General features: G+C 39.4%; 1 protein-coding gene across 2 annotated transcripts in view; it reads right to left on the minus strand.

The window, feature by feature from the left end:
- The window catches only part of Kiaa0825 (KIAA0825 ortholog), a 446,177-nt gene that overhangs the window by 203,782 nt on the left and 220,780 nt on the right, over nt 1–21,615 (minus strand). For both annotated transcript variants that reach the window (XM_040729084.1, XM_013125179.3), the window contains 3 exons: nt 17,771–17,927; nt 14,181–14,339; nt 12,314–12,408 (listed from right to left, as the gene is read on the minus strand). In XM_040729084.1, coding sequence (XP_040585018.1) covers nt 12,314–12,408; nt 14,181–14,339; nt 17,771–17,927 — 411 coding nt within the window. The remainder of the gene's footprint in view (nt 1–12,313; nt 12,409–14,180; nt 14,340–17,770; nt 17,928–21,615) is intronic.

The raw sequence follows: 21,615 nt of genomic DNA on the forward strand, positions 1-21,615 counted from the left end.
CAAGTAGCACATAAAGGCAAACCTATAAGAATTACACCTGAATTCTTCATGGAAACTCTGAAAGCCAGAAGGTCCTGGATAGATGTTCTACAAACACTAAAAGACCACAGACTCCAGCCTAGACTACCCACCAAAACTCTCAATCACTATACATGGAGAAAACAAGATGTTCCATGACAAAACCAGATTTACACAATATATATCCTACAGAAAGTTCTAGAAGCAAAACTCCAACCCAAGGAAATTAACTACACTCACAAAAACATAGGCAATAGATAATCTCACTTTACCAAAAGTCAGAAATAGGGGGAAAACACATACACAATACCAACCACCAATAATGAATCCAAAACAAACAAGAATAGACAATCAATGGTCAAGAATATCCCTAAATATCAAGGGTCTTAACTCACCTCTAAAAAGACACAGGCTAACAGAATGTATACAAAGACAAAATCCATCGTTCTGCTGCATACAAGAAACACACCTCACCTTCAAAGACAAGACATTACCTCAGAGTTAAGGGCTGGGAAAAGCAGGTATAGCTATTCTAATATCTAACAAATTAGACTTCAAACTAAAATTAATCAAAAGAGATGAAGGTCATTTCATATTCATCATAGGAAAAATCTATCAGGATGAAGTCTCATTCTGAACATCTATGCCCCAAATACAAATGCACTCACATTCATAATAGAAACATTACTAAAACTTAAATCACAAATTAAACCCCACACACTTATAGTGGGAGATTTCATCACCCCACTCTCACCACTGGACAGGACCACAAGACAGAAATTTAACAAAGAAACAAAGGAACTAACAGAAGTAATGACCCAATTGGGTTTAACAGACATCTACAGAACATTCCATCCAAACAAAAGAGAATATACCTTCTACTCAGCACGACATGGGAACCTTCTCTAAAATAGACCACATTCTTGGCAAGAAAGCAAACCTCAACAGATACAAAAAAATTAAACCCCCTGTATCTTATCAGAACACCATGCTTTAAAGTTAGAATTCAACAACACAAATTGCAGAAAGGCCACAAACTCATGGAAATTGAACAATGCTCAATTGCATCACTCCTGGGTAAAGGAAGGAATAAAGAAAGAAATCAAAGACTTCTTAGAATTCAAAGAAAATGAAAACACAACATACCAAAAGCTATGGAATACTCTGAAAGCAGTTCTAAGAGGAAAGTTCATGGCACTAAGTGCCCACATGAAGAAACTGGAGAGTAGCCACAATAGAGAATTAACAGCACAACTGAAAGCTCTAGAACAAAAAGAAGCAAATTCACCCAGGAGGAGAAGATACCAAGAAATAATCAAATTGAGAGCTGAAACCAATAAAGTAGAAACAAAGAAAACGATACAAAGAATCAACTGAAACAAAGAGTTGAATCTTGGAGAAAATCAACAAGATAGACAAAACTTTATCCAATGTAACCAAAAGGCAGAGAGAGAACATGCAAATTAACAAAATCAGTAATGGGGGAAATCCAGAGAATCATCAGGACATACTTTGAAAACCTGTACTCCACAAAATTCGAATACTTAAAGAAAATGGAGAATTTTCTGGATAGATATCACTTACCAAAATTAAATCAAGAACAGCTGACATATAGCCCCTAAGGAAATAGAAGCAGCCATCAGAAGTCTCCTAATTAAAAAAAAAAGCCCAGGGCCTGATGGCTGCAGAGCAGAACTCAACCAGAAAGTCAAAGAAGAGCTAATGCCATTACTCTTAAAATTGTTCCACACAATAGAAGTAGAAGGATCACTGCCAAACACTTTTTACAAGGCTAAAATCACCATAGTAACAAAATCACACAAAGACACAACTAAGATAGAGAACTACAGACCAATCACTCTCATGAACAGTGATGCAAATATACTCAATAAAATACTGGCAAATCAAAAATGGATGACACTAGAAGAAACCATCCTGAGTGAGGTAACCCAGTCACAAAAAGAGAAACATGGCATGTACTCTCTCATATATGGATTTTAGACATAGATCTGGGGAGTGCCAGCCTACAATCCTATGGCCAGAGAGTCTGGGAAACAGAAACTTCATTTAGTGGCTGATCGAAGAAGAGGCAGACTCCCTTGGTTAAGTACTGAGCTGAACTCAAGAAAGCCAGTAACAGAGAGGGAGGACTGATGACCAAAGGGATTAAGACTGGGCTGGTTTAACCCCCAGAAACAGCTGACCAGACAAAGGTTAACTCTTGAATCCCAGGCATCAGCCTGGGAATCCAGCATGGGACTGATCAAGACCCCCTGAATCTGGGTGTCAGTGAGGAGGCCTAGGTAATCTATTGAGCCTTGGGCAGCAGATCAGTACCCATCCCAAGTATACACATGGACTTTGGACTCCCATAGAACAATGTGAGGTGCACTCTCACCCTGAACTCTTGGGGAAGGGTCTAGGCCCTGCCCTATACGAAATGACAGACTATGGACACCCCCATGGAGGGCCTCACCCTCCCTGGGGGAATGAGGGGATAACGGGGGGGTTTGGGGGGAGGGCACGGGAGGAGGGGAGGGAAAAGGAGAGGGACCTGGAACTGACTTGTGAAGCAACCTTGTTTCTTATCTAAATTTAAACTGGAAAAAAAAAGACAAAAAAAATACTGGCAAATCGAATCCAAGGACACATCAGAAAAATCATCCACCATAATCAAATAAGCTTCATCCCAGAGATGCAGGGATGGTTCAACATATGAAAATCCATCAATGTAATCCACCATATAAAAAATCTGAAAAAGAAAAACCACATGATCATCTCACTAGATGTTGAAAAAGCCTTCAACAAAATCCAACACCCCTTTATGATGATGGTCTTGGAGAAGCAAGTCTCCAAAACACCAAATAATCCAATTAAAAAGTGGGGTAGAGAACTAAATAGAGAATTTTCAACAGAGGAGTCTAAAATGGCTGAGAGGCACTTGAGAAAGTGCTCAACATCCTTAGCCATCCGGGAAATGCAAATTAAAACAACTCTGAGATACCATCTCACTCCTGTCAGAATGGCTAAAATAAAAAACATCAACGACAGTTTATACTGGAAAGGATGTCAAGAAAGGGGAGCATTCCTCAACTGTTGGTGGCAGTGCCAACTTGTACAGTCACTTTAGAGATCAGTGTGGAGATTCCTCAGGAAAAGGGGAATCAGTCTACCACAAGACCCAGCAGTTTCACTCTTAGGCATAGTCCCAAAAGATGCACATTCATACAACAAGGATGTTTGTTCTACTATGTTCATAGCAGCATTATTTGTAATAGCCAGAACTTGGAAGCAACCTAGCTGCCCCTCAACTGAAGAGTGGATAGAGAAAATGTGATACATTTACATAATGGAGTAGAAAAAAAACAATGGAATTTTGAAATTTGCAGGCAAATGGATGGCACTAGAAGAAACAATCCTGAGTGAGGTAAACCAGTCACAAAAATACAAACATGGTATGTACTCACATGGATTTTAGGCATAGAACAGGGGAGTGTCAGCCTACAATTCCACCACCAGAGAGTCTGGGAAACAGGGAGGACCCTAGGAGAAATATGCATGGTACCCCAGAGAAGAGGAATGGAACAGGATCTCCTGAGGAGATTGGGAGCATGGGGGGAGGGGAGAGGAAGCCAGCAAAAAGAGAGAGGTAGAAGAGGAAGGGAGAGGAGGACAGGGGGAGCAGAAAGATTAAGTCGGGGGAAGAATAGAGGAGAGAACAGGAATAGAGATACCATAATAGAGAGAGCCATTGTAGGTTTGAGAACAGATCTGGCACTAGAGAAATTTCTAGAGATCTACAAGGATGACACCAACTGGCAAACTAAGCAATAGTGGAGAGACTACCTTAAATGCCCATCCCTGAAAATGACTATAAGTTTGATGACTGCCTTATATGCCATCCTAGAGCTTTCATCCAGTGACTAATGGAAGCAGAGGCAGACACCCACAGCTAAACACTGAACTGAACTCTTGGAACCCAGAGACAGAGAAGGAGGAGTGATGAGCAAAGGGGCCAAGACCAGGCGGGCTGTTGAAACCCACAGAAAATGCTGACCTGAACAAGGGGGAGATCTTGGACCCCTGACTGATGGCTGGGATTCCAGCATGGGACTGATCCAGACCCCCTGAACGTGGGTGTCAGTGAGAAGGCCTGGACAATCTATGGGGGCTTTGGGCAGTAGATCCGTATTTATCCCTGGCATACAAATGAACTTGGGGTGCCCCTCCCACAATGAGGAATGCTCTCTCAGCCTGGACTTCTGAGGAAGGGCCTAGGCCCTGCCTGATCAAAATGACAGACTCTAGACATCCCCATGGAGGGCCTCACCCTCCCTGGGGAATGGAGCTGGGATTGGGTGTGGGACTGGGCAGAGGGTGGGGGGAGCAGAGGAGGGGCGGGAGAGGGAGCCAGGATTGACAGTTGAAGCAAGCTTGTTGCAAATTTAATTAAATAAAAAATAAAGAAAATTAAAGAAAAAAGAAAAAAAAAGACTCATCTTGTTCACTGAGGGAGTGGAAGGTACCTGCCATGGTTATAATATATCACATAAACAAGAAGAAAAGAACAAAAAATAGCTTATGTTTTTAGAAAAGCATAGAGAGGAGGGGAATTGAGTTGGTAATATAAATTAAACTCTGTGTGGTTCAGAATAGGGAGCCAATATTCTAATTTTAAATTGACAAATTTATAAAAACAAGAATGTGGAGTATCCTTTAAATGACTTATGTACCTAAATTTATAAAGCCAAAACTATTTCATGCAATTACAGTTGGAGATGAATTTATGTGAGTGAAGAGCTAAGGAGAGGTATTTTATATTCCATATCTGATCTTCTTTTGCCATTTGAAATAACATATATGCACATAGATGTTATATGTATGTTGCACACACACATATACACACACATACACACACATACACACACACACACACACACACACACACACACACACACACACACACTGGGTTTTCAAGACAGGGTTTCTCTGTGTAGCTTTGGAGCCTGTCCTGGAACTTGCTTTGTAGTCCGTGTGGCCTTGAATTCACAGAGATCTGTCTGTCTTTACTGGTATTAAAGGATTGCACCACCAATGCCAGGCTACATGTATATATTTTTATATTTTGTAACAAAATAAATTTCAACATTAAGATAAATATCCAGGTTGTTCAATGAACTTGATTTTGAAAGACTTTCTCAAAGACTGCATAGTATGGAGTAAAGAGAAAAGATTTAGAAATAGATCCCCAGGCTCATGGGTAGGAATGCCACTGACAGTGAGTTCTTCTAAGTGTTGTACAAACACAGTGAGCCTTACGATGTATTAGAAAAATAACAATACGTTATATACAAAGAGGGTGAGCAATATTAGTTGTTGCTCAGATTTGCTATGTCTAATTGTATTTGGTAGACATAAATTTATCTCACAGTTGTATCCCAGGGAAGTGTCTTCAGAGAGACCATTTCCTCATCTTATGTTGCTAGCTATGCAAAGCAGGTGAGGTGCTCAGTGAAGATTGATGTGCCTTCCAGCTGTCCACGGGGTTCCATCCCCAGTCAGACCCAGTCGATGTAGGTCCATCGACTACTACTCCTGACAGAACCTACATTAAAACTTTTTGCAGGAAACATCACAGATCTTTGGAGTCTGCACGGTATTTAACAGGGGAAATACTTAAAGTGTAGTCATTGAAAAGAGAATGTGTTCTATACAAGCAGGTTTTTAAATAGCTTTTGATCCACCGCAAGAACCCAAAGTGTCAGCATGTGAATGCATAATTAGGTAGATTAAAATTTATTACAAAGTAAATTTTGGTTCACTCTGACAAGCAAAAAATTCTCCCAAGGCTGCTTTTGAGAAAATTATTATACCTTCCTTTCATCAAAATGTTGCCAATTCTGCATTTCTGTCAGTAGTATTTAACATATTTATTTAGGTTGTCTATTTTCTCACTCATGTAATGGAGACCTTGTTTAAATTGCATCCTGGTTAACTTACATAATTCACAGCTAATCTTGCCATATACAAGGAACCTGTTTTTTTGTTTATCTACTATGGTTCCCCACATCAACTGTCCTTAATGTCCTTAAGTAGCTGTGTCCTTGTCACTGAGTTATGTTAAGACTTTGGTGGTCTTCTCATGCACATTCATCAAAGTCTAGTCATAGCCCTAATGCCGGCCCAATCCAAGGACTCAGTTTACCTTTCAAAGTTTCAACAAGAGGGAGCTCTCTTTCTCAAAAGGATTAGAAAGAACAAAAATAAAACTGAACTTTAGAAGGAACTAGAGGAGATTCTTACTGAATAACTCGAATCGTACTGCATTAGTTATTTCGTCTGTCAGCAACACCAACAGATCTGTCAAAGTGCAGTGCTGTGTTGCTTGATGACAGGGACACATTCTGGGAAACGAGTCATTAGGCTATTTTGTCATCAGACTGATATCACAGAGTATGCCACCTAAGAAGGTTTCAATGCTAGTGGTTCACTCTTATCTTCTAAGACTGCCATACATGTGATTCAGGGCTGACTGATACATCATCTAGCTCATTGGTGTTTAATATAACCCCTAGAAAATTGTTATTTTATTCCTAATTAATGCCGTGGCCACAGTTAGATGCTTGAGAATGTGTGGTGACTAAAGCAGGGGTCTTCAGAACCATTAGACAAGAGGAGTTCAGAACATGGTCTTGAATCAGAAACTGAACACCGTTCTGTAGAATCCTGTGCCTCTGTGCCTTGGTTTTATTACTAATAAAATGATGGCATTGATCTATCTTATAAAGTTACTGTAGGATTATAGTTAAACTTGTGTATGTAAATAGCTTCAGTTATTCTAGACTTGTAGAACACTCTCTTTACTGTCTTCACTATCCTCAGTATTGTTGAAAGTAGTGTACAATTTCAAAAAAGAAAAAGAAAAAAGAAAAACCAACCAGGAGTAGAGAATATACCATATAAAGCACCAGAACATGAGTAAGGACAGTTTCATTTGACTACCAGTCACCATTACATGGTTATTATAGTAATGACTAAAAGACATTCTGTGAAAACGTTGTATACACCACAAAGAACAACATACATACATGTTTCTCATTAGAAAACAGGGCACTGATGAGCTTTTTTGGTTTGTACACCAATCCCCTTAGCTCCAGTTTTAAATTTGATCATCCTAAATATACATGAGGCAAGCTTTGTGCAAACACCATGCTGCTGTAGAAATTCTGGATGTAGCCTTCTGTTTAAGAAGTTAAAACAATGGCGGGAATAACTGAGGCCAAGGACTTTTGATGGATATGGGAAGAAATGGGTTCTATGTGGATCTGGAACATGACAAGAACAAACAAAACACAGAACAGTAACAAACACCAAAGTTGACTATCATAGCATAGGTAATGTGTGTGATAACTGGGAGGTACATACTCATAGGATCAGCATCTTTCCTTAAACGAAGAACAGTAGCAAACACCAAAGTTGACTAACATGGCATAGGTAATGCGTGCGATAACTGGGAGGTACATACTCATAAGACTAGCATCTTTCCTTAAACCAACTCCCTATAACCATGCAGCCTGCTGCTGTACCAGGAATTTACTGCCATAAACAACTATAAACACTGTATTAGTGGCAGCAATGCCTGCTAATGGGTACTAGGGAGTTCAGGGAGTGCAGTTTGAGGCCAGAGACAATAATTCCTGTTCTCTACCAAGGTAGGGCATGCACCATCGCCTAGCATGGAGTCCATGGTGGGGCACACACTATCATTTGATACAGAATAAAGTCACTCAATATTTGTTAGGAAAGGCAAACAACTCCACTGACTAACAACTTTTTTCAACACATTTTCTAATCTCATTTTCCTCTTGGATGCATGGTTATTGTCCACCTGGAAAGGCCCCAAAGTGATAACCAAAAATCTGCCACCACCACCCCTTCCGGCTGTTCCTGACATCATATTTAATTGTGTTTGCCCAACTTGAAGCCAAACTAATATGCAGTATATTTAGATAGCTAAAATAGCATAGCATTTTACTGTATTCACGGGTTATTTTCAACAGCACAATTCTTGGGAATTAGTCTGGGTAAATAAGGTGAAGAGAAGAAACATTAATTATGTGGCAAGGCAAACACTATCAAATGGCAATCTGGAGGTCGGCCATAGAGGAAGAAACGGAGCATGCCTTCGACACTCTCCAGAAAGGCAATCACAACCTCCTTCAATGGTCTGGATTTATTTTAAAGTGAGAGAGAATGAAAGTAGGAATGGAATAGTAAGAAACAGGGATAAGAACCTTGATTATTTCAAAAGATCGATGTCCAATCACAGCACTTACTCTTCAGGGCCTATCAGGGGAAAGCATAGACCTGCTCTATGTGAGGATTTTCTGAAGCTCCAGGAGTTTTTATTTTCTATAGTTGCAAACTTTCTATGGTGAAACACGTATATCATTGATACATATTCAGGGTGTCTTTCATAAGATCTCAGAGACTTCAATTTATTCAAATGCCTCAGAAAACGAATCACTCATAATTAATTTACAAAGGCTGAGTAGATACTGTCGGCAGCTAATTCCATCTGAAAGTTTTTACCTACTAATTTTAGTATTATTTAACAAATACAAGCCTTTTCACTCAAGTATCAATAGATGTATGAGTCAGATAGGAATAACAGGTTTTGTGGCTGACAGGGTTATGGCTCGAAATAGGCCAATTAATTAAAAATAAAGACCAGCTTCCTGTTCTTTTAACCTGAGCCAAATTTCACATAATATAAATAAACCAGGCATTTTAAGCAGAAAGATTACAGCTAACCTGACTGTCATCCAAATATTGAAAATGCAGAGGATGAATATACATTGGTATAGTTTCTAACTTTCAATTTAGCAGAACATTTCGCATACCTAATGGCCATGAATACAACATCACATTTCAGGACAATCCACCATGTGCTCACCTATCAAGGGTCACTGTTTTCCTGTGCCCTCCTAGTCTTTATGTATTTATTTCAGCTAATGTTGCCCAGAGCCCATTGCGTGCCCAGATTGTTCAAGGCATTGCTGTTGGTGTTGAAACAAGGCCGGTGGTAATGTCATAGAACTTATGCTTTACTGTAGAGCATATGATGGAATGAATATAAACAAAACTTGAGATTTCAGATCATAATTAGTTAAGAAAACAGCACACAGAATAGAGCGTAGGATGACTCGCAGACCTTTTGAAATAGGTGTTAAAGAAAGAGCAATAATTTTCAGAAGACAATATTTGTCCCACATGGGATGGTGTTATCCTTGTGAATTGTGGAGGGACTTCACTGTGGGAAACAGAGAGTTCAAGCAGCCTGAACAAGGCAACCTACACAGCATGGTGGATGAGAGAGAGGCACTTCAATGTGAGACTCCTGACGGAGCACAGGGCACACCTCTGACAAGGGCTCATCGGGGTGGCCACTTGTAAGCCTTACTCCTCTTTTGGAATCAGCACAGCCCATGGTATAAAAGCCAAAATTGCTCTAGATACAGATGCTGCTGGCACCCAGATTTCTCTTGAGTATATTCAGACTGCCTCTCAAGTGTTCAGCTCTGAGTCCTTATCTTGGTCTCTTCATTCTTGATGTTTTTCTCCCTGATTGTCTCCTAAACCCAATGCCCTATGCCTGGATAGTTGCCTTGCCTACCCTTAATTACTGATTTAGGCCTGGAATTGCCACAGTTGGTGGCTCATGGAATTCATTTCACAACTATTTATTTGTTTTAGACCAGATTAAACATATGGCCTCATATATGACAAGAGTACTCTACCAACTGAGCTACAGTGAATCATCACAGTTCCTTATCCTAGAGAACTAACACCGGGCACATTCCTGGAAGGTATTCTGACTTACAAATATTTTAACACTCTTGGTGTGTCAACTCCATAGAGAAACTATATAATTTCATTCTCTCTGTATGGGAATCTGAAGTCAAAGATAAACTCCTGATAGCTCAGGAGTCCTTCTTTTCATGCTTGTCTTATTTGAGGGCCGAAGGGAGTCTAGTCTGGCCACAAAGGCATTTTAGAAGGGAATCTCATGGATGCTGTCCTCCTAAACATGTTTTTAGATTTGCATATTGAGTTTGGTTAGCTGCATCGCATTAGGTCGGCAGTCAACATCCACAGCCCCATTCAAGCCTGTAAGTCTCAATCAGTACAACATGATGACCAAGAAAAGGGCTTGAGTCACGTGTGCAGCTTGCAACTTGGTGTCAAAGAACAGACAATGAACACACAGCTGGGCTGCTCTGGGGTCCCCTTCAGCACTGCCTAACACGAAAACTACCCTGCAAGTAACAAGTGTCACCTTGTAGACACTGCGTGGCATGCCAACCCTCATTCTAAAGGGTCCTCGTTCTTCAGTCTCATCTTCAATTATGTACTTTTAAGATATTCCAAACACTAGTTAAAAGTCGGCATTTTCAGATAGTTCAAAAAAGAGAGAATTTTAGAGGAAAAATAGCCAAAACCATTTCCTTGCTAGCTCAATATCAATCTAAACTCATAAATAAATTCTTGAAATAAATGAAGTGATAGCTGATAGTCCTCTCAGGTATCTCTCATTATTTAGGGTAAGTCAATTAGGCTCATTGTTCTCGTGGTATCTTGTAGTTTTCAGCAGAATGCTTTTCACACCATTCTTTAAAATCCCAGGTTCTTATTAAGATTAGATTCCAGCTGCCTTTATTAAAGATTCATGAGTCTTTTCCAAGGGAACTGCCTGACCTGCTACTCTGGAGTAAATTTGCAGGGTTTTTCCCTCCCACTCACTCCTGCACATATCTCAGGGAAATAGACTTAATAACCAGTAACCTAATTGGAATATATTATTAAACAATATTCTTACTAAACACATATAACAATATGCAATGTTAAATCAGAAGTTTCTTAGCTATGGATATTATACAATATAAATGTAGTAAGTTTTGAAGGATGTGCTGTCCGTAGAGTATCATTTAGTTGACTAGAAGCAGGAATTCACAACTAAAGAAAAATTACGAAATTATAAAATTTAATCTGCATAAATACAAAACTTTCTGAATAGCAGGGAAAAGGCTTATCTTTTCCAGTGTGTGTTCCAGATAAAAATATTGTGCTCACACCATATAACTTGGTTCAACAAAGGGGACCTGACCTCCGTTTCGTCAGCTCACCTCTCATTTCCAGGTGGAATGGGAACCGTTCTTCGACCAAACACTAAAACGAATGGCATGCAGGCTCTGTCTTTCAAGAGGAAGCTGGCCACTTGTTCAGTGTGGTCCTAATTGGCAAATCATGTTAATTTACAGGCAAACATAGTATGTTATTGGGACCACATATCTGAGGTATAACTCTTACTGGTGATCTATACATTGTTTTTTTGTTTTGTTTTATAAAGTTTCATTTGGGAAATACTTCAATATCTCTTAGAGATTCTCTTTCATATGCTCAGATTTCTCAAGGATGATATACCAATTTACTATGTTCTTGTCATTATGGTTTTCAAGGAAATTTATATTCAATATTTTTGTAAAACATGGAACTACATGACAAAGATTAAGCAGAAATTAATTCCCATACCCAGTTATAGGCCTAAATATGACATATAAACAGTAAAAGAACGGTGTGTTTAAAACAACATGCCATGAGGATATAGTAGATACTGTCAAAATAGCTGACTGAAAAGAAGCCAGTTCAGTCCTGACACTTTATCTTACACTTGCCCTGACTGGACTAGCTGGTTAGCTCTGGTATATTACATGCATTCATGCAACTGCTGTAAACAAAGGTATACTTTGATAATGACATTCAAGTCAGTGACTTTCTGTGTTTACAAGAGCAAACCATTCATGCAAAGTCAAAATATTTAAAATTAAGACAAAATCAACTAATTTTGCAAGTATTCATTACGGGAAACAGAATTTGGGCAGTATACATATAATGTTAGTCATATTTTTTTAAAGATGGGTGCTTCAAAAACCAGAAAAAGTGATTACCCTGCCAATAAAATGTTTTAACTTCTCTTAAAACTGACATGCATGCTACACACACTCTCTGAGTCCCAGAAAACTAACATACATGCTACACACACTCCCCAAGTCCCAGAAAACTAACATACATGCTACACACACTCCCCAAATCCCAGAAAACTAACATATACATGCTACTCACACTCCCCGAGTCCCAGAAGACTAACATACATGCTACACACACTCCCCAAGTCCCAGAAGACTAACATACATGCTACGCACACTTCCTGAGCCCCAGGCTTCAAGCTTAGCACCTGTTTCTGAGTAGTGCACTGAAGGTCATCTTATCCAGGCGCAGGTAATTTGGCAGCAAGTTTGACCAGTTCCAACGCCATGCTGCTGTGGCCGACTGTTGACAAATGAGAAGACACTATTGTTAGTTATTAATCAGAATTAATATGATCAGTGAATTAAAGCCCCAGCTGTGATACACTAACTATGAAGGAGGGAGCTCAGAACAAGGACTTGGACAGATAACATCAATCATGTCCACAGAGGAGGTGTTTATTCCAATAAGACAGCAATTAATTTGTAAATCCATTTAGGGGCATAGTCATTATTTATAAAAAATATAAATCAATTTCTGGGTTGGTTATGTTTGCAAATGTCAATGGCATCTGCCCCAGTTTTGTTGGGAGGGTGAGTGTGAAAAGTGAGCCCAGTGACTTGTAGCTTCTCATGTGTGACACCACTTTCACAGGTGGGCTCTTCAGGGTGGGCACAAAAGGGGAACTTAGAGACCACTAAGCCTCAAACTGAAAGAGACGCCTCAATTAGATGTGGGCACTATTGCTCTATCTATTTTTCTAAGAAAATGTTTTAATGGGCAAATTATATTGATTTCCAAGTGTAAATAACATACATGATTCTTTTCTCTCATTAATAAATAATTTCACAGCAGAGTGAGGAGAAAAATATTCTTGTAATTCAGAACTTGGTAAGCAGGCTATTTATTTAAATGAAGTAAGGGTTAGTTAATAGCTGCAATAATTACTTGTGTTTCAGAGAAATCTAATGTACAGTATAAGAAGCAGCAATAAACTCTACTTTATACATCAGGGTTAAAATCTTATAGGCGACTGTAAACTCTGTACAGGCTCTCTAACTAAATGGTTTGGATCTAAGTCTCCAGCATGGTCTTTGAAATCCAAGCAGAGCTATCCCTTGTCACTGCTGATAAATCGAGTGCTCCAACCCTGTCATAGAACAGGAGAATTCGCCCCGGGTTGTCAGCATTTGAAGGTCTTATTCTACTGCAGTATTGATGAATGTGGAGGGAAGCTGTAACAGGCATGGTTAAGGTATTATCTGCATGCCAAATTAGGCCAGTGTTTTAATTCTTATTTTCATCAGCGCTCTAGGTCAAGCAATCCTTCTCTTCTGCCCTGCTAGTTCAAGTTGTCTGTCAAGGGGGTTCTGGGGAAATAAAAAAAAGAAGCGACAAGGAAAAAGAAAGATCAAACAAAACAAAAGCAATTCAACTCACATGTTTTGTGGAAAGATAATCTTTTTAAATTAAATTACCGAAGTACCCAGCTGAAACAATGGCAAAATCTAACTTTTAAAAATATATTGTTTTCATCATGCTGATTTTATTCTAAATATTTTTGCTTTAAAGTTATTAGAAAATCCATTTTAAATTTGGGAATGAGTCTAAGGTTATAAAAAGCAAATTTATCTCATGCCATTTATAATAGGGGCTTAATGTTCTATAATTCTTCTAAAGTGCTTTCTAGTTTACCTGATACATCCATAGTGGTAGAGAGATGTTGTGTAAACATGTGTCCTAAGAAGCCAACTCTCAAGGGGGGGAAGAGTGATTAAAAAAATGTCTGGCTCTTTGGGCCTTATGGCAGATACAGCCTAACAACAAAAGGATTCAGACCAAAGTTAAATTTTATAGACCAAACATCAGAACCTGCTTAACATGGAAATCAGTTAAGCAACTTAAACACTTTATACAGACCATATAAATGACAATGTGAATTTTTGCTTCCTAAACAAACAAAAAAGTGTATGTGGGTGTAGACTATGCGTACAATAGTAATATGGGTTGTGAATTACTTCTGTTACACAGGAACCATACATTTAAGTCAAATTTTACACTTCATTTCCACATACCTGATCTAGCATGTTTTTGCTGAACATCTTATGTACATGGAAAGGGTTAAAAACAGGAGGCTGATCTTCTACAATCCTCAAGGTCCCCTTCAGAGGTTGGCTAGGTAAAGGCTTTTCCTCTGAAGCATTCATAGCCAACAGTTGTTCTTTTAGGTATTCCTTCAGGGAAAGAAGGTCTGGGTCAGGGTGGCGACAAGCACACGTTCTCTTTAATAAGCTGGTCAATACCCCAGCTTTTACTTCCGGTACATTATCTAGATTTAGATTACAATGTGCCACTGGCTGGCCTCGGGAAGACCGCATACTCAAAGATACATAGCCGAGCACATATTACCATCACAGTAAACCTATCAAAAACAAGTTGAACAGAGAAACCCTGTCTGGTAAAAACCAAAAACCAAAACCAAAACAAAACAAAACAAACAAGTCAAACCTAATGTGTTACATGGTTTTAAACACATTTAACAAAATCTCATATGACAAATGAGTCCTTGTTATGTCCCAATCTTTTGAATAGCCATTGTTTCATCATTGACTTCATGTGCTACAATGTCTGGCTACCAAAACATAACTCCAGTGCATGACTATGCCCAGGAAAAGATTGCTCACCCATTCATTAAATACAGTTGCTCCCTACTCTGGGCTCAGCAGAGTAGTAAGCATCCTGATTTTACTGCAAGGAGTCTCATTCTGTATAGGATCATTTATAAAGCAAACTTCTACACACTTAATTTCCATGCTATGTACTGAAAACTATCAAGGCTCAATAGGAATATGTAATTCTAATCATCAAAGTGCAGGCAGCCTGGACAAGAAGAGACAATCTCCTACATTATAGTTCATTTACTACCCATAAATAAGTAAGACGAGAATCTCTAATCAGTTTTATGGGACTCTTTTTGGAAAGCAACAAATTAAAATGACTAAAAGAATACCATCAACCTAACAAATGCTTGCTATTAATACATCACTTAATAAATAAAAATAAAGGTTTGCTTGACTTTTTAATATGCCACAGTACATTTTTCCCTACCAGGTTTGCAGCAAGTACGCATTTCAGAATGTTAGAACTGAGAAGGACTCCGGGGGTCATCCAAAACCCTTCCCACCCTGTGTGGTGCACAGGCAGCAACAGTAGCCTCACCTGGGAGCTTGTTAGAAGGCCAGACTCTCAGCCATCACCCAGTCAGAAGCATCCACAAGCAGGAGCTCCAGGGATAGGAGAGCAGTTGAAAGTTGGAAATATTGCAGCCTGGCATGACATTTAGTCTGAAAGGCCAGAGGATAGCCCTGAGGGCTCATGGAGTGGGTAGTAGAGCGGTGACAGGAAGTCAAAGATCTAGTCTGGTGCTCTGTGTGCCTGTGTCCCTCTACCTTCATGATATACACTGTGTGCATCATGGAAGGCAAATGCCAGATCCTAAAATTCTAAAATTCTAAAAGTACTAATATCATTAACAACAACTGATTTCTTAAATTTTCTCATAGTAGAACATCTCACTAAATAGATCAGTTCTGTAATGACACAGAGACTCTTATTAAATACAATGACAAACCCATGAGAAAATAACTTTATGACTATGGCATAGAACAGAAACAAAAATTTTCTTCATTATAATTTAAGTTTTTTAAAGGAATAAAAATCTCACTGGAAAATAATGATTTACTTTGGCTAACGATTTTCCTTAACTCATTTCCATTGTTATACCTACATGTAGACTTTCCTGCATCCACTGTTTAACAAAAAAGTAAATCTGCTGCCAATTTTGAAAAACACTTTTTCTTGTGTTTTCTCTGCTATGCTGATAGTCAGGACTCCGTAAAAAACAGTTTCCTAGTCCAGCTAGATGGTTCATTCAGTAAAGGCACTTGCTTCACAATCTAATCTGGCAGTCTGAATTTGATCTCCTGAATCACATGAGTGTGAAAGGAAACAAAGGAGTCCACAAAGTTCTCCTCTGACTTCCTCATGTACACACATCGTGTAGAGATACGCATACGATTATAATGCATACACACATCGTGTAGAGATACACATTCGATTATAACGCATACACACATCGTGGACAGATACACATAGGATTATGAAACATACATCGTGTACAGATACATATATGATTATGAAACATACATTGTGTAGAGATACACATACGATTATAAAGCATATACACATCACGTACAGATACACATATGATTATAACGCATACACACATCGTGTACAGATACACATACGATTATAAATCATACACACAACATGTACAGATACACATACAATTATAAATCATACACACGTCACGTACAGATACACATACGATTGTAAAACAGCAACGTCTTGGGGCTGTAAAGATGGCTTGGTGGGTAAGAGCACTTGCTGTGCAAGGGTGAGGACCTGAACTCAGAACCTAACCCTTTATAGAAGCCGAGTATGGGCCCATGTACCCATCACCATGGCAGTGGGGTCTAGAGGAGTGCGGATGGCTGCAGACGGTACTGTTGTGACAGGCTAGTGCCAGCCTTGCTCCAGATAGAGTGAGAGACTGTCTGAAGAATAAGGTGGATGACCAGTCGGTGTGCTATTCCTGAAGACTGTCTCCCACTCTTAGCATCCCTTAGCTGCTGCAGTCCACATTGGCAGGGCTACTGCTTTTGTCCTTGTTCAGCTCTGGGTTAGGAGTCACGGTGGTGAGACTTTATGGGTGTAGCTTCTGACATTCCTTAGAACACAATCTCTCAGAAAACTTCTTGTCCCTCCAGCTCTTACCAGCTGCCCTCATTTCTGTCCTTAGAGCTTCCTATGCTACATAAACAAGGCTCTGAAGGCAACCGTACTGAAAAACCTGCCTCACTGTCCTCACAAGAGTTGCTTTAGCCAACCTGGTTGACTAGACAAGTATGCCACTGAAGAAATGACTTTCCAAGGGAGGACTTTCAGTTAACCAGAGCATGGGGTCCCCAAGTAAAGACCACAGCAGAACAGGGTGTGATGGCACAAGCCTTCAATCCCAGCATTCAAAAGACCAAGGCAAGCAGATCTCTGAGAGTTCACGGCCAGACTGGTTCACAAAGCAAGTTCCAGATCAGCCAGACTACACAGAAACCCTGTTTTGAAAGTTTGATATTTTTCCTGATGACGTGAGGTTTTGTTTTTGTTTTTGTTCTGTTTGTTTGTTTTGTTACACAGGAAATCTACAACTTTACCAATCCAAGAATAAAGCTTTTAGGAAAATAGCTACGTCTCTCCTCAGAAAATCCTTCATTTCTACAAATACCAGATTTCACTATCAGCTGAACCGGCCACAAACACACAATTCCAAAACTACATCTCTCGTCTCTCTATTTCAGAACTGAACTGAGTTTATGAGCCATGTGAGTGTTTAAATCATATAAATAAAACCTATATTGTTTCAGGAAGCCTTTCTCTGTGCATGCAGAACAGCCAAGGCTAAACAGATTCTATTAATAATGCAGTATGGAGTTTAGTATTGACTTTAAGAAGTATTATCACCTCCTTGACTAACCCTTGGCTGCCAGCAGACGCTGCCTCAGGCCAGTACACACCTAATTGCTCTGTAAAAAGGCCGTTTCCCTACCTCATTGAGCCGCATGATGTGATAAATTTGCCTCAGGTACTCGCTGCCACCTGGTTTGTGGCAGAGATCCAGGACCATCAGGTTTGCTTTCTGTTCAGTCAGTTCAAGAGCAGCGTCTCCTTCTAAGCCTGGGCTTTCCTCCACCGCCGTGAATGCACTAAACACAAAGGGTGAATGTGTGTCAGTGATGAGGGACTGGAGAGATGGTAAGAATAGAGACCGAGTGTGGAGAGCAAATGTGCGTCTTGTACTCAAAGCACCCATAAAAGCTCTCTTCAAATAGGCATTCTTCCTAAACCACCGTGGCTCCGATACACTCTGGGAACATTTTTTTCTTTTAATCTGAATCATTTCTTTTAAAAGACTTCTTTGTTGAATTTAAACTCCTATCTATAAAATGCTTCCCATTACTGTAATTGTTGAAATGGTTATAATTATGAGATGAAAACAAAACATTTCTTTTTAAGAACATGTGAGAAATAATTTGTATTTTCTCTTTGAGGACAAAAAGAATCGCTGATGCCAGAAACACTTTTGTGCTCTGTCTCTTGTCCATGCTTCTTCACACCTGTGCTAAACACATCAAAGACAAGCTGGCCTGCAGAGACGCAGAGACAGAGGTCTGTGGCGCTAAACAAACTTGGGTGCAGCTTACCGCTGAGCATTTTCAATTGACCTTTGACACCTGTTGCCTTAGAAAAAATAAGACTCCCTCTCCTTACAACAGACACTTAGAGAAAATCACTCCTCTGGTTATTATTTCCCACAAAAGGGTTACTATCATCCTGCTGGGGATGTGGAGGTTACAGATATGAAGCCCTACTTTTTGAAGTTTTCTAGGTTTGAAAATTATTTGGGTATTGATAAGAAAGGACAAAAGTGAGATGCCTCCAACAGCTATGGCAGTGTGAGGGTCTGGCAGTGATCCACGCATGGGCTCCCCCACTAACTCTCTTACTACAAGTGCAATAGACTGTGTTAGGCGTGGTGACCTGACTATTTATAGGCATGTTGGCGGTTTTATACTGTTTCCCAGAATAAATGAAATTTACTGTCATGTAATCAGCTGTATGCTGCAGTTCTTTGCTGAGATTTTGGCATGATTGTAAAATTAGTTCTGCTAAGAGTCAGTGCCATTGACCTGAGGACTCCAAATGATACCCAGCTGCCAGACATTAACTTTGATATTGGTTCCACATGTAGCTTCAAAACACCCCTCTCTCTGACTCTCTGATACACACACACACACACACACACACACAGAGAGAGAGAGAGAGAGAGAGAGAGAGAGAGAGAGAGAGAGAGAGAGAGAGAGAGAGAGAGAGTCTTGCTCAAGATAATAGAAAATAAAATGACTCCTACTGACTTGGAAATGCTCATTAGCTAGAGCAAAAATTTTAAAGACATTGCTGCACTAACAGAAATTTGCACCTATCGTTGTGAAACTGCATATAGGTTGCAGGCAAAATTTCTTGTCAGGTTTTGCAGGAGATGACATTGAGAAAGTTGAGGCCCCCTGACAAAGGAGGATCTCAGTGTCAACCCCTGAATTGTATCCTTTCCTGTCCATCACTGTGCAGGTGAAGCAAATGATTACATTCAGTCACTGCTATGATTAATGAGTTCCTCTCTGGATTTGGGACTGCCTATCAATCATGTCATTAGGGAGAATGTGCCCTGAAAGAGGCAGACCTTAGCCAAGGAATAACTGCATTAATCTTAATCTGTATACGCACCCAGCCAGCCAAGTCAGGGTCACCATGATGAAAAACAATAGTCTTCAACTCGACAAATTACTTTGCAAAGACAGACATTTCTTTACTTTTGTGGCTGTGTGTTCTCCAGAATCTAAGTTGACTGTTTACAGCTTGAGAGTTACTACAAAGTGAAGGTTATTTTAATGAATAGTAATGCTTGCAGGCAGTATCTAAGACGAGTGACTCTCAAACTGCCTCAGCTCCAACTGCAGTGATTTTCATAAAACCAAAGCTAATGGGAAAGCCTTACTAAATGACAGTATGTACTTCCAAGATAATCTTTGTGCGGAATTTAACAGAAAAATTTCTTTAATTTTAATTGTTGCATTTTTTTTCTTTTAAAGAAAGCCAAGGCAACCCTCTGACTGATGCAGACACTCTGACTTCAAATGTGTTTATACATTTTCCTCATATGTAGATCTATGGATCAATTTATGAGAAGACAGGCGCACACACAGCCATGCACGTGTACACTCACGCCAAATAATCTAAAGTCAGAGCCAAGACGAAATATATCTGTACCACACAAGCTCAGTGTACTTGTTACAGTAAGTCAATTTTCACTCCTTCAAATACATGCAACAAATAACTTTATGCCTGAATTTTAGTATCTTTGAGGACTAGAAAACATTTTAGAAATCAGTAAATCCCAGTTTTCAATTCATGTTGTAAAAAACCGCTAATAACTTTTGACTACTAGCTAACTAGCTACATCCTATGTAGAAAATTTTCTACTCAAAGAGATGCTAAGTGTGCTGGTGTTTGTTGTTGGGTTTTTTTTTTAGAACTTAATAAATACCTTTTGAAGGAAAATTATTTTAGGAATGACTGGAAACATTATTTTGAATATATCTTATTTATAGGCTTTATAAACCAGCAATATCAAACATTTTTACTCTGTAAGCATAATTCTGTCTTCTATTTTTTGCCTTCTCTTTCTTCTCTCTCTCTTTTTTTATATCCACTACCATGAATAATGACATTTGACCTTAATCTTTTAGTCACTGTCTACAACCCTGGAATTTGGAATTGGATGCAAATAATAAAGATTAAGAATGTCACTAACTGTCAGTGTTACTGAGCATTTCCTTGACTTCTATTGTCATTCCTTCTGGTCACACACCAAAGTGATTGTCTAGTCTTCTGTCTGACTAGACCAGGGAAACCAGGCTACCACACCATAGACTAAAATGAAGTCTTAAAGACTAGCAAGGACAAGCAAAATGTACTTGTTACCATTCCTCTGACCAGTGAATGCAATGTACTTTTTGTCACTGACGGGACTCTCTGTATAGAGCAAGTCTCTGCTCCTGAGTGTATACCACCACATCCGGCAATGCACAACATATTTCAATAGATTTTATAGGTAAAAGGTGTTTACTAAATCTCAATTTGATGTTGAAAACTTTGTTACTTCCTTTTTCAGAAACAGTTCTTCCATACTTACTGGTGTCACCCTGAAAACCGACATTCTGAGAGAGGTATAAAAATGACCATGTACAAGGAGTATCTACTTCTTCATCCCTGCCATTTACCAGCAAAAGAAATCATACCTCAGGTGACTCTGAGTCATCTCGGGCAGAGAGTTACACTAGTATCGTTAACCACATGTATTTTACCTTCAGTTACTACGCGTGGCGGAAGTGTGTGTGTGTGTGTGTGTGTGTGTTCAAGCAATGGGCCGACTTCGCAATGTGCAGACCACCTGAGCCAGAATCCCTTTATCAATATCACGCACTTTTTACCTGAGGACTAACCTCAACACAGAGCTCTACACACATATTTGAATTCATCGGGGATCCTTAGAAGTCTTTGCAGTACCACAAATCACTTAGCTGTTGGTGACAAACCTATGAGAAAGCTGACATTTCCATCCTGAAACAGCTGGGTGTGTTTATAGCTTGTGAGTGATATGCCCCAGTTGCCCTCTGGGATTCTTACATTTCCAGATGAAAAATGTGTACCTTTTTGACAATCAGGTACACAGAAAGCAATAAAAAGCCTTTTATATCCATTAATTCTTTCTTAATTCAATCTGTGCCCACTCCATTTACAAAGTGCCTCAGGCTATGCACTAGATACCTGGTT

This window comes from Mesocricetus auratus, unplaced genomic scaffold (genome assembly GCF_017639785.1).
Source record: "Mesocricetus auratus isolate SY011 unplaced genomic scaffold, BCM_Maur_2.0 Super-Scaffold_100020, whole genome shotgun sequence".
Taxonomy (NCBI): Eukaryota; Metazoa; Chordata; class Mammalia; order Rodentia; family Cricetidae; genus Mesocricetus; species Mesocricetus auratus.